Source organism: Citrus clementina, unplaced genomic scaffold (genome assembly GCF_000493195.1).
Source record: "Citrus clementina cultivar Clemenules unplaced genomic scaffold, Citrus_clementina_v1.0 scaffold_4, whole genome shotgun sequence".
NCBI lineage: Eukaryota > Viridiplantae > Streptophyta > Magnoliopsida > Sapindales > Rutaceae > Citrus > Citrus x clementina.
Window position 1 is genome coordinate 15,232,599 of NW_006262274.1, and position 13,167 is coordinate 15,245,765.

At 35.0% G+C, this 13,167-nt stretch overlaps 2 protein-coding genes across 2 annotated transcripts; both read left to right on the plus strand.

Moving 5' to 3' along the window:
- The first annotated feature begins 583 nt into the window (after positions 1 to 583).
- LOC112098863 lies at positions 584 to 2,027 on the plus strand. The gene is made up of 4 exons (XM_024185359.1): positions 584 to 692; positions 1,208 to 1,420; positions 1,543 to 1,631; positions 1,721 to 2,027. Exons 2-4 carry the CDS (start codon positions 1,307 to 1,309, stop codon positions 1,887 to 1,889), a joined length of 372 nt encoding a protein of 123 aa, XP_024041127.1. The 5' UTR covers positions 584 to 692; positions 1,208 to 1,306; the 3' UTR covers positions 1,890 to 2,027.
- Positions 2,028 to 2,447: 420 nt separating this feature from the next.
- Positions 2,448 to 4,909, plus strand: LOC112099129 (BTB/POZ domain and ankyrin repeat-containing protein NPR3-like). Its single transcript, XM_024186235.1, has 2 exons — positions 2,448 to 2,489; positions 4,385 to 4,909. Exons 1-2 carry the CDS (start codon positions 2,448 to 2,450, stop codon positions 4,760 to 4,762), a joined length of 420 nt encoding a protein of 139 aa, XP_024042003.1. The 3' UTR covers positions 4,763 to 4,909.
- Positions 4,910 to 13,167: the final 8,258 nt, after the last annotated feature.

Sequence of the window (13,167 nt, forward strand, 5' to 3'; positions counted from 1 at the left end):
TTTTAGTTTAAATTTGAACATACTAGAATGGTCTCTCATAAATTTTTCTCCAATTTGAGAGATGGTGGGGGAGTGGGGTTAAAGTGCATCTACATAGAATAGAATTAATTATAATTAAATTTACTTTTTAAAACTATTTTAACTAGAAGTAGTAGTAATTCTTTTTATTATTGTTATTCCAATTATATCAAAATCTCGTGACTCGTGATCAAATTAAGTGCTTCATTAAATTGTTTTAGGTGACGTACGGTATGGAGTTGTTATAAATCTATATAGATAGTAAAATATTTAATTTTGCTTGTCGTAAACTTTTAATTTGCATGGGTTAAAAAAGAAAAAAAGAAAAAAGAAATTGACTTATTAATTAATTAACAATTATAGAAAGACTAAATAGAAAATTATTGAAGTTGCGTGAGAAAGCTCTCGGGAAAAGGGGCTCCAGATTTCCTTTCCCTGGCTTCGTGCGTTTCCTGTTTGCCCTTTCGAGCACGACATTCGAATCCAATACTTAATAATAAAGATATAATATTATTATAATACTAATAATTAACATTAAAATATTAAAAATAGGGAAAAAAAAATCCAAATTTTTACTGGTATGTAACGCAGGGCCAAAACGATAGCGAAACATCAAATTGTTTTTATTTCAACCTTCGCGCAACTTCCGGTGACATAATTTTTCTCTGTTTCAGGTACATACATACCCAAAACTAGACTTTGCATGTATCATTCTTGTATTTTTGTAATTCATTCACATATTCTTCTTTTCTTTTCTTTTTCTTTTCTTTTTTGCTGTATTTTTTTTATGAAACACTCTGTTTCAGTTCTGTTTCTGGTTTTGTTTCAGTTTGATATTATTGGTTCCGTTCGGTTCTACTCTGTTCTCTGTTGTATGTATATATGTATGTATTTTTGGCCTTGAATTGCTTTGATCACCGGTTTTGTTATTCTTTTATCGTGAATTTTAGACACCCGTTAAACTTGTTTGGCCATGTATTCACTTGATTGTTACATTCAGCTGCCATCTTCATGGTGGGTTTGTAAGATAGTCTCTGACTAACATATGGCATTGATTATGAATGATGGTTTTGTGAGATACATCATACAGACGTTAACTTGTATTAACATGTACTTCCTTTATTTAAAAGATTATTGTTTTTCTGGCTTTTTTTTTTTTGTTTGAAATGCCCCTTTTTGCATTTTATAGGTGAAAGGAAAAAAACATAATATCGCAGCACTAGAACAAAGGAGCCTATTCTGGTACCTATTGTCCAAGGAAGCTTCTGTATATTCGGTAGGCACTACCATGGAAGTGAAATCTTACCAGAGCCAGGTGGAGTCATTGCTGAAGGAATATATATTAGCAGATCCATTTATCCCGTACACTTCAATTGTTGGTAGCATTTTTGCTTGCAAGATGGTATGTTTTTCATCGTTACTGCATGGTGGTATTTACTAGAAAATATTTTGAATGCATAGTTTTTATTTAATTAGTTATAAATTTTTATACCCTTTTTTTCATAAGAATGCGTTCCTTTTCAGGTGTATGATCTTGCCCAATTGATTAGTGCTGTTCACTTTAAAAGTTATTCCAGTTTCTCTAACGTACAGCGGGTTGAGTGGAGTAACAGGTGATTGAATATTTTCATTTAGTTCAATTGACATTTCTTTTTCAATCGGTAAAGTTTAATCATTTCTCTTAAATTGACAACTTAAGCAGGGCCATAGCAACCGTCCATGCCATTTTTATTACAGCTATGTCTTTGTACTTCGTGTTTTGGTCGGATCTCTTTTCGGACAACCAACTTGCTAGCCTTATTACATTCCGTAGCTCTTTTCTGTCTACATTCACATTGGGGGTGAGTTCACCATTTCCTGTTAGTTTTTAGTTAAATTACAAATTTTACCAGGTTTTAAGTTCTGGCATTCCCATCTGTTATCTTGCCCTGAGAATATATATAGGATATTGTCTTATTGAAGCCTGAATCTTCCCAGTAGTGGAAAGTATAAATAACAATTTGAAATTATTTTAGCCATCAATGTAACAGCTGGCAAATTTCTTCTAGCTTGTTTCTTAAATCTAAGGTTAATTTTCCCGTGGTGACAGACAAACCAGTCATGGTTTATCTAGATATTTTAATACATGATTTCAGTATCAGGTAAAGAAGGAATCCGTATCTATTTCTTTCCAGTTGGTGTTGATAAAAAGGAAAAGTCATAGTACTCTCCTTTTCATTCCTTGTGATTCCATTTTACTTAGTAATATGATTAGAAATGAGTGGAAATAGGTTGTGGAGGGCTGCATTATTATGGCTTCTTTCAATAGAACACTAAATATTCCCTATTCAAGGGAAACTTTTTGCAAGGGAAATTTTCTAAAGGATAATAAACTTTTTTTCTTTTCAAAAGAGAAAGGGTAATTATTAGTACATTGATATCTCAACAAAATGGTAGAACCTTTCTTTATACCACTAAGACATTTGTCGCAGGTATGCCTACATAATCAGTGTCCTTCAAAACTTTCAAGGAGTTAGCAATGCCGAACCCCTGAAACACTAAGGTGGCGTTTGTTTTTTAACTTAATGACTTAAAGTGAATTAACTTAATTAATTAAGTTAATTAGAGGTGTTTGTTTTTATAACTTAATGAGACTTTTTAGATGATTTTGACTTAAGAAAATAAGCCAATTTTTTTAGCTTTTTACTTAATGGAGAAATCTGAATTAAGTCAATTACTTGCTAATGTCAAAACTATCCATGTTTTATAATTTATTTTTCATGTCTATCCCAAAATTCACCCATAGACATTTATCCCACATAAAAATATCCATATTTTTTATTTCTTATATTATATACGATAAAATTTAAAATTTATGGTATTTTATATATTAAAATTTCAAAATAATTATGTATTCACTTGAATATAGTTTTACTTATAAATGTTAAAATATTGTGGTATTTAATATATTATTTATTTGGCATTCAAATTTAATAAGGATACAAATGTAAAAGTACATATTTTCAACTTTTTAAGTTGAAAAAAACAAACAACTTAATACTTATTTTCCGAGATTCAGACGAAAAAAACAAACATATTATTCAGATTCAGACATTCAGATCTATTAAAAATTCAGTCTAATTTAAGTCTATTTAGATTTTAGATAAAAAAACAAACGCCACCTAAATCTCATAGGATCAACTCTTTACCTCTAGACCGAAGGTGTGACACCCAGACCCAATTAGGGCTTAGAAAACATATCGAATCTGAGTGAAACTAAATGCCTGTAAATCCAAATCTCCAAAATATCAAAAAGTCATCTAATTTCTCTTTTCATGTATTTCACAAAATTTTGAAAAATTCATTCTCAATCATAAACTATGCACAACTAATTATTCAGCATATCAGCATAGAGCAATACTTCCTCATAAGCAAATAAATCTTACAATCCTTCTTCCATGATTTAAAAAAAATACTAATAGAAGTCTTCTAGATACAAACATAAACATAATTCAACTGTTTAAAACTATGCCAAAACACAAGCTTCAATCAGTAATACATACGACTAATTATTAAAAACATCTAGGCAGAAACCTTACGAAAGCTCAATCCTTCCGAAGCATTCTTCAAATTAATAATTGCAACCATCTGTGAAAAATAATTGACAAGGAGTCAGCTGTGAATTCAATCAGTAGAAACATTCGTAACGAACAAAAAGAATTCTTTGTGCAATATTTTCAGAAAATTCATTTAACCTTTCAAATGAAACAGAGTAATTTTTCTAACGCATCAGGATTTATATAAAACACAAACGTTTCAGACAGAAGCTGTGTGGAATGTAAATTTTGCTTCTTTAAACAGAAAGTTATATATTAGTTTGATTTTAAAGGGAGGTTATTGGGAAGTTAAAATTGGCAGTTGTGGGAAAAGGGTAATAGCAGTTATAAAATCTGTTTTAAAGCAAATTCAAATCAAGTTTCAAATTTTAGGAGTACTTAATTCAATAAAATAAGGAATAAATAAAGCTTTCATTGAAACAAAACTAAGTAAATTCATTTAAAGCAAAACAGGATGCGAGCATTACATAAGGGTTCTTGGCCATACCATGGTTACCCGCAGTCAGACATCTGGGACCTTGTTATTTGGAGACAAGACTTGATTGTGCCATGTTTTCCGCAGCTAGACACCTATGGATAAGAGAAGCCTAAGCCTATTGAGAATAAATTCTGTAATCCAAGACTCTTCAGTTCTTTCATTTGTGGCTAATTAGTTATAAAATTTGTGAATTACATGCCCCATGCCCCTTGCAAAATGTTGTTTATATCCTTAAGATGCCCGTGGATGAACTGAAATAATAAAATATAGAAGACAGACTTAATGCCGATAGCATTTCTTAAGAAAAACTTGGGATGTTTATAATTTTCTTAGAGCATTTGCTGAACTTTCTGTGATTGCAGTCGAGACGGGTGACCGCTACTTCCCTCATTGCTCACAAGTGGTTAATGACTTTTTGGATGCTTCCCTCCTAGAAAAGAGTACTCTTGAAGAGCAGAAACTTAAAGTAGACATGCAAGAGGCACTCCCCAAGGACGTGGCTTATCACCGTCGTTCAGGGCTGCCATCATCCTGGTCGGCATTTTACAAGTACATGGCTGAGAGCAATCAGTCGGCATTTTACAAGTACCTGGCTGAGAGCAATCGTTCAGGAAGATATTTGACATTTGGAAAACTAAAGGAGTTGAGTGAGCTCGATTGGTATTTGTAGTTTCTTTTTTTTTTTTTTGCCTCAAGTGATCTGGCATGTATCAATTAGTTTGTAAAGTTATTGTATTGTCTCAAGTCCGGTGAGATGCGCGAACGTATAGCATGGATCACAAACTCATTTCATAGAATATTTTTGTGTATAATTATATAATTTATAGGCTATGCTTAAAAAATTAGAAAAAGGGAATTGTATTGCAGTTGGTATGAGGCATGCATGCGTATGTCATATCAGTTGCTGAACAAACTTTGCCTTTTAATTTTGTAGGCATTACTATCTCAAATTTTCTATTATCATAAATGAGTTTTTTTTTTTTTTAACAAATCATAAACGAGATTAAGATAATCTTTTTTAAAAAAAAAAGAAGACAAATTTAGAAAGTAGTGAGAGATGGAGAAATAAAGTAATTATATTCATAAATATAATGTTTTTGGTGCAGCGACACAAACTAATAAATTATAGTTTATGAGATTAGTTTACAAAATCTTACACTCTCTAGACTTCTCATTTAGGTGCCTTTTCTGGAACCTCTCCAGCCATAAACACATTTTTATTAAACAAAACAGAAAAAAAAAATTATATATAGCTGTTCATAAGGACTATTTCTTTTGTACAGAATACACAATTGGCCACTAAAATTAGTTGAGGAGAAAATTTACACGAGATGAGTACATTACATTATCAGTATTTTTGTCTAATTTGAACGCACGTTTGTTTTAGGAATCTTACTAGAATGGTCTCTCATAAATTTTTCTCCAATTTGAGAGAGAGTGGGGACTAGGTTAAAGTGCATATACGTAGAATTAATTAAAATTAAATTTATTTTTTAAAACTATTTTAACTAGAAGTAGTAGCAATTCTTTTTATTATTGTTATTCCAATTATATCAAAATCTCGTGACTCGTGATCAAATTAAGTAGTTCATTAAATTTTTTTAGGTGACGTACGGTATGGAGTTTTTATAAAGCTATATAAATAGCAAAATATTTAATTTTGTTTGTCGTAAACTTTTAATTTGCCTGGGTTAAAAAAAAGAAAAAAAAATGAAAAAAGAAATTGACTTATGAATTAATTAACAATTATAGAAAGAATAAATAGAAAACTATAGTTGCGTGAGAAAACTCTCGCGAAAAGGGGCTCCAGATTTCCTTTCCCTGGCTTCGTGCGTTTCCTGTTTGCCCTTTCGAGCACGAATTCGAATCCAATACTTAATAATAAGGATATAATATTATTATAATACTAATAATTAACATTAAAATATTAAAAATAAGGAAAAAAAATCCAAATTTTTAGTGGTATATAAGATAACGCAGGGCCAAAGCGATAGCGAAACATCAAATTGTTTTTATTTCAACCTTCGCGCAACTTCCGGTGACATAATTTTTCTCTGTTTCAGGTACATACATACCCAAAACTAAACTTTGCATGTATCAATCTTGTATTTTTGTTATTCATTCACACATCCTTCTTTTCTTTCTTTTCTCTTTTGCTGTAATTTTTTATGAAACACTCTTCTGTTTCAGTTCTGTTTCTGGTTTTGTTTCAGTTTAATATTATTGGTTCCGTTCGGGTCTGTTCTGCTCTGTTCTCTGTTGTATGTATATGTGTATATGTTTTTGGCCTCGAATTGCTTTGATCACCGGTTTTGTTATTCATTTATCGTGAATTTTAGATACCCGTTAAACTTGTTTGGCCATGTATTCACTTGATTGTTACATTCAGCTGCCATTTTCATGGTGGGTTTGTAAGATAGTCTCTGACTAGCATACGGCATTGATTATGAATGATGGTTTTGTGAGATACATCATACAGACGTTAACTTGTATTAACATTGTTGTGCGCGGAATGCGGAATCAAGCGCACCAAATAATTATAGAAAAATAAAAGACACAAGAATTACATGGTTCAGTAATTAAACCTACATCCACGGAGGCAAGAAAGAATAATTGTATTATTAACAATTAATAGAGTATAAATATTTGAGTAACGAATCTCACTTCCCAGAAACTCAAATATACCCAGTACTCTCACACTCTGCAGGAAAGATAAATTCCCCAGACACACTTCTCTCACTTCTCTCACTTCTCTCAAAAGCTTAAAAACTTATAAGCTTAACAATTTTGGGATGATATGGAATGAAGAAATGTTCTCTATTTATAGGCTTGAAGCTAGTACTATTCCACCTAACCCAATCACTATTCCACCTAACCCATGCAAATATGTCAATGGTGTCCATTTGGCAAATTTGACAAATTTGCCAACTTTTCATTTTTTCTTCAATTGTTTGGTAGCTCTTTGAAAAATTGCATGCTTTCTTGAATTTGCATGCCACGTGCATGATTTTTCAACAATTCTCCACCTCGGCGAAAATTTGTCCAAATCTAAGCCGACTACCAATGAACCATCATCCCTAAGGTGGCTGCATCTCTGTGACTGCTTACGTACCCAAAATTTGGGATCAAGCCAACTGTAGTTCAAAATTCCCGAAGGACATATCTTAACACAAGCGAAGGATTTGAATTAGTTTCAAGCAATGTTGAAACTTAACTCCAGAAACTACCTTCGTCAACATATCTTATGGATTATCTTTTGTATCGATCTTCTTCAACAACACATCACCACCTTCGATAATCTCCCTCACATAATGATATTTCACATCTATGTGCTTCGTCCGAGCGTGATATGTTTGATTCTTCGCTAGGAATATCGCACTTTGGTTATCACAAAAGACCACAATGTTTTCTTGGATTACTCTCAAATCACCTAACAAGCCTTTCAACCAGATAGCTTCTTTTACAGCTTCAGTTGCTGCCATATACTCTGCTTCCGTAGTGGACAAAGCAATTGTCGATTGTAGAATCGACCTCCAGCTAATCGATCCTCCACCCAATGTGAATACGTAGCCCATTGTTGATCTTCGCTTGTCAAGGTCTCCAGCGAAATCAGAATCACAATACCCAACACATTGTTGACCACAATCCTTCTTGAACAATAACCCAACATCAATTGTCCCATACAGATATTGGAGAATCCACTTTACCGCAAGCCAGTGATTTTTACCCGGATTGTGCATGTATCTACTAACCATGCTCACTGCTTGAGATATATCGGGCCTTGTGCATACCATAGCATACATAAGACTACCCACAACACTAGCATATGGAACACGAGCCATGTAATCGCACTCCTCTTGAGATCTAGGACATGAAGAAGAGCTTAATTTGAAATGAGGAGCTAGAGGTGTACATACCGGTTTAGTTTTGTCATCCATACCAAATCTTTCTAGCACTTTCTTCAAATAAGACTTTTGAGTCAACCATACGCTCCCATTCTTCTTGTCTCTACGAATCTCCATCCCAAGTATTCTCTGTGCATCACTCAAGTCTTTCATCTCGAACTCAGAAGCCAACTGCTTTTTTAATCTTTTGATCTCATCTCCATTCTTTGAAGCTATAAGCATATCGTCGACATAGAGTAACAAATAGATGAAAGCTCCATCTAGTAGTTTTCTAAAGTAAACACAATGATCGTGTTCACTTCTAGTGAATTCTGCCCTTGTATAAATTGATCAAATCTTTTGTACCACTGCCTTGGCGATTGCTTCAGTCCGTACAAAGATTTAATCAACCTACATACATGATTCTCCTTTCCAGCAACTCTGAAACCACAAGGCTGAATCATATACATTTCTTCCTCCAAATCTCCATATAAGAACACCGTCTTAACATCCAATTGAGCCAACTCTAACTCATATTCTGCAACTAAGGCAAGTAGGATACGAATGGAAGTATGTTTTACAACTGAAGAGAAAACTTCATTGTAGTCAATATCTTCCTTCTGAGCAAAACATTTTGCCACGAGCTTTGCCTTGTATCGAGGAGTTGATTGATTTAGAGATCCTTGTTTTTTGGTGTAGACCTATTTATTACCAATAACCTTTTTCCCCTTTGGTAACTTTACAAGTTCCCAAGTCTGGTTTTGATGGAGAGATTTCATCTCTTCCTCCATGGCTAACTTCCACTGATCACTTGCACTGATGCGTAATGCTTCACCGAAAGTGTTGGGGATGTCATCATCAATAACTGGAAGTGCATAGGCTACCACCATATCTTTAGTAACCTATCCGAATTTCTTTATCTCTCTTCTTGGCCTCCTTGTTGCTATAAAATCATCATTATCTACATCATCAATTGTTTCTTCATTTTGTGGGACATCAGAAGAAACAACCTCTTCTTCAACTCTAGGTGTCACCTCCATAATTGAACTGAAACAACCCGCCCCGAACCCCCAGGGCGAGTCTATCTAAACTCGTATAATCAAATCGATATTATTTATGATATCTAAGAATTCTATTAAAAATTCGGCAGAATCTCCCTTATAAATAAAACATCCCCAAACCTGCAATTTACAAAACCATACTCCCAAAAATAATTCAATATCCATCCAACTCTCATAACCAACTTCTCAAGTTAACATATCAAATTTCATCAAAATCATTCTAATATTAAAATACATGGGTTATCCTTAATTACAAAATATAATAAATCAAAATTGTTAAATCTACGACTCTTAGCACCATCACGTGGCCACAATTTCAAAACTAACATTCGTTACTGGGTCAACTGATGTACCTGCAAATCTCCTGTGGGGGGAAAAATATAATAAAAACGGGGTGAGTATAAAACTCAGTGAGCTCAGTGATTGGATAATAGTTTTTGGAAAAATAAATAAATTTATTTAAAATGACTTAATCTTTCCCAAATCAATTTCTCAAATCAATTTCATCAAAATATCATAAGAACTTACATAAACTTATTTAATTCAAATCAATCACTGAAATTCTATATTACATAAATCTACATAGAATCGATGGAATCATAATACTTATCATATCAAATACTGAATACCAAAAACTATCATCAAACAAGTACCCAGAGGAATGATCTCATCATATCCGGACCTCGACGGACGGGCAATCAGGGAACCATCATGCCCCGGAGCTACAACAGATAGATGGGGAAAATCTCATCTCATATCTCATGTATCTCAACATCTGTATCTTTGTAATCATCATACTGCATGCATAAGCCCCCAAAAGGCAAAAGCGCCCAAACACACGGTCCAAAGCCTCTATGTGTGTTCAGACGGGCCCCAAAGGCGTCTATCTCATCTCATCTGTATCTCTGTATTCATCTCATATTATCTGTATCTCTGTATCTAGAGGGGAAGGGTACTGTCCAATGATTTTCCAAACAACATTTATACTCATGTACATAAACATATAATCACATCTGAAATCTCATTTTCTTTCTATGCAACATATCTCAAATCTGCTCAATTCTAATATCATGCATAAAATCACTAATCAAACTCATTCTTAGTAACAATAAATATCAACACATAGATAAAAATCAATTTTCTAGAAAATCATTAAATCGAAGCATCAAATACTTATTTATCAAAACATAATGCACTGTATCATAAAATCAGCATATACTATGAAAATAGATTTTGCATATTCCACTCACAGTGATGATGTCCAGACTCGGTATCAACAACGTTTGCGGTTTGATTCTCGTTCGCAGATCCTCCTAATCAAGGAAACGCCATAATCATTCTCCGTAAACTTGAAATACAACTAATTTTATATAATAAATCTGGAAACGAATATCTATCAAATACCCCCAACATCATTATTTTACCAAATTATCCTCAGAATCTTCAATTACTAAATGGTCCTCAATTTAGATCACATAAATAACCACAATGTCAGAAATTACGAAATTACCCTCGGAGCATAAATTTACCAAAATGTCCTTAACGACTTAAATTACCGAATTACCCTCGAAATCTCAAATTACCTCACTGCCCTAACTTAAAATTACCAAATTATCCACTGATTCCATAAATTATAAATTCACCCTAAAGTTTTATGAATTTACCGAATTGCCCCTGCCGGTAAACGGTGACCGGACTTCAGTCAACGACGACGGGAAGCTTAGGTCTGATAGTTTAGACCTCGGTGAGTCCAATGGTGGTGGCCGTGAGTCCCCACGAGCGGTGCCGGCGGCGGATCAAGCTTCCTAGGCCGTGAGCTTTCAAAGTGGCTGATCGGCGGTAATCCGGCCGTTTCGGGTGACGAGGTTGGTCGGAAAATGATGCTGGTAACGTGAGGAGTAGAAACCAACTGGAAGTGTGCCCAAACTCTGGCAAAATCGACGGCGGCGAAAACGGGCCTTGGCCGCGAGTTTTCGAGCTTAATCGCCAGCGTTTTGGTCGGTTTCCGGTGACGAGGACGGCGGGGTTATGACGGTCGGCTTCCAAGCTTCAGATCGGTACCAAGCTCGGCCGGTGAGGTGGCCAGAATCGGGAGATCCGTCCGGGTCAATGTCGCGAGTCGGGTCGGGTTTGCGGGTCAAAAATCGGGTCAAACACTCACTCTCTCTCTCTCTCGTGCCTCCTCTCTCTCCTTCCTTTCTAAAAATAGTTTCCCCCCCTTTCCATATAAAAAAAAAACCGACTTCTTCTTCCTTTTTTTTTTCTTAAGCTTAATACAAATTAAACTAATACCGGACCCGTGACGAAAATAAAATCCAACTATTCGAACTTTTAATCGCACTCAAATTATCTCGATTTAATGTCGTGACAAATTTTAAAATTAATAACGAAGAGGAAAAATTAAATCATACACTTAATTAAGAAAAATCAAAGTGCATATGTTACATGAACCCTTATTTAATGTAGAACTAACTGGTACATATGGAGTTGCATCAAACTCCACCCACTGTAATACCTCTTTGGTCTTATTCTCCACCTGTTGAGAATTTGAAGCTTTCATCATTGAAGCTTCATCAAATGTGACATCTCTTTTACACACAAACTTTTTGTCTTCGAGATCCCAAAGCTTAAAGCTCTTTACTCCACCTTTGAATCCTACAAAGATAGCTTTACTAGCACGAGGATCCACTTTACCATCTTTGACATGATAATAAGCTGAACACTCGAATATACGAAGGGAATCATAGTCTTGTGCATGCTTTCCAGACCACATTTTCATAGGAGTTTTACCTCCAATTGTAGCAGAAGGCAACCGGTTTACCAAGTGACTTGCGTAACTCACAGCTTCAACCCAAAACTTTTTATCTAAACCAGCATTAGATAACATACACCGTACTTTCTCCAGTAAAGTACGATTCATACGCTCAGCCACACCGTTCTGTTGCGGAGTATGTCTCACCGTGAAATATCTTTTAATACCCTCGTTCTGGCATACTTGCAAGAATGGATCAGAAGTATATTCACCCCTATTATCAGATCGTAATACTTTGATCTTTCTGCCAGTTTGAGTCTCCACCAATTTCTTCCATTTCACGAAAATCTCTAGAACTTCATCCTTTGCTCGCATGGTGTACACCCACACACGTCTAGAGAAATCATCAACAAATGTAACAAAATAATGGCTTCCACCAATTGATGCAGTCTTGGTTGGTCCCCATACATCACTATGAACATATTCAAGGATCTCACGAGTATCGTGATTAACTGTACCAAACTTGACCCTTGTTTTCTTGCCTACTACACAATGCTCACAGAAATTTAATTTACAGGTTTTGGTACCTTTTAAGAGTCAGTGCCTCATCAGAGTTTGCAAAGATTTCTCGCCAGCATCTCCCGATCGTAAATGCCATAGCTTGGTGGTGTCACTGTGCGCCTCAACAATATTTGCTTCATCAGTTGTACCTCCCTTTATATAGTACAAACTGTGACGTCGAACCCCTTGTAGACTCACCATAGCCCCATGTGTAAACTTCATTGTGCCATCTTCAATGGTAACCTTGTAGCCTTTAGCTTCCAAAGCACCCACATAAATTAGATTTTTCTTTAAAGCTGGAACAAATCTAACCTCTTTGAGTTCTCTGACCATTCCATCAAACATTTTGAGCCGAATTGTTCCTATCCCCATTGTGCGACAAGGTTGATCATTCCCCATCACAACTGCACCGGATTCCAGATCATGAAAATCCGTAAACCATTCCTTAATAGGACACAAATGATAGGTTGCTCCAATATCAAGTATCCACTCGCTCGAACTAGCCACGTATGCTGCAGGAGTAATACTTAGTGAATAATCAAAGTCCTCATCTTTCCGTGCCATATTTATTGCTGCTGGTTTCTTCCCATCTCTCTTTTGAGCCTTTGGACAAGCTTTCCTCCAATGGCCCTTTTCATGACAAAAGGCACACTCGTCTCGAGCTATATTTCTACTTCTCGATTTGGATCGAGAATTCTTTCCACCACGCTTTTTCTTTTTCTCCATCGCCCAATCTCTGCTCACCAAAGCTTCAGACGATGCTCGTTCAGAATTTTTATTATTATTCCGAATCTCCAAGTTAGTCAATGCTGTGCAA

Coding starts and splice junctions, on each gene's coding strand:
- LOC112098863 (XM_024185359.1), top strand. CDS start 1,307: ATGGAAGTGAAATCTTACCAGAGCCAGGTGGAGTCATTGCTGAAGGAA. Junction 1,421..1,542: donor GCATTTTTGCTTGCAAGATG/GTATGTTTTTCA, acceptor GTTCCTTTTCAG/GTGTATGATCTTGCCCAATT. Junction 1,632..1,720: donor CGGGTTGAGTGGAGTAACAG/GTGATTGAATAT, acceptor CAACTTAAGCAG/GGCCATAGCAACCGTCCATG.
- LOC112099129 (XM_024186235.1), top strand. CDS start 2,448: ATGGTAGAACCTTTCTTTATACCACTAAGACATTTGTCGCAG. Junction 2,490..4,384: donor CACTAAGACATTTGTCGCAG/GTATGCCTACAT, acceptor TAATGCCGATAG/CATTTCTTAAGAAAAACTTG.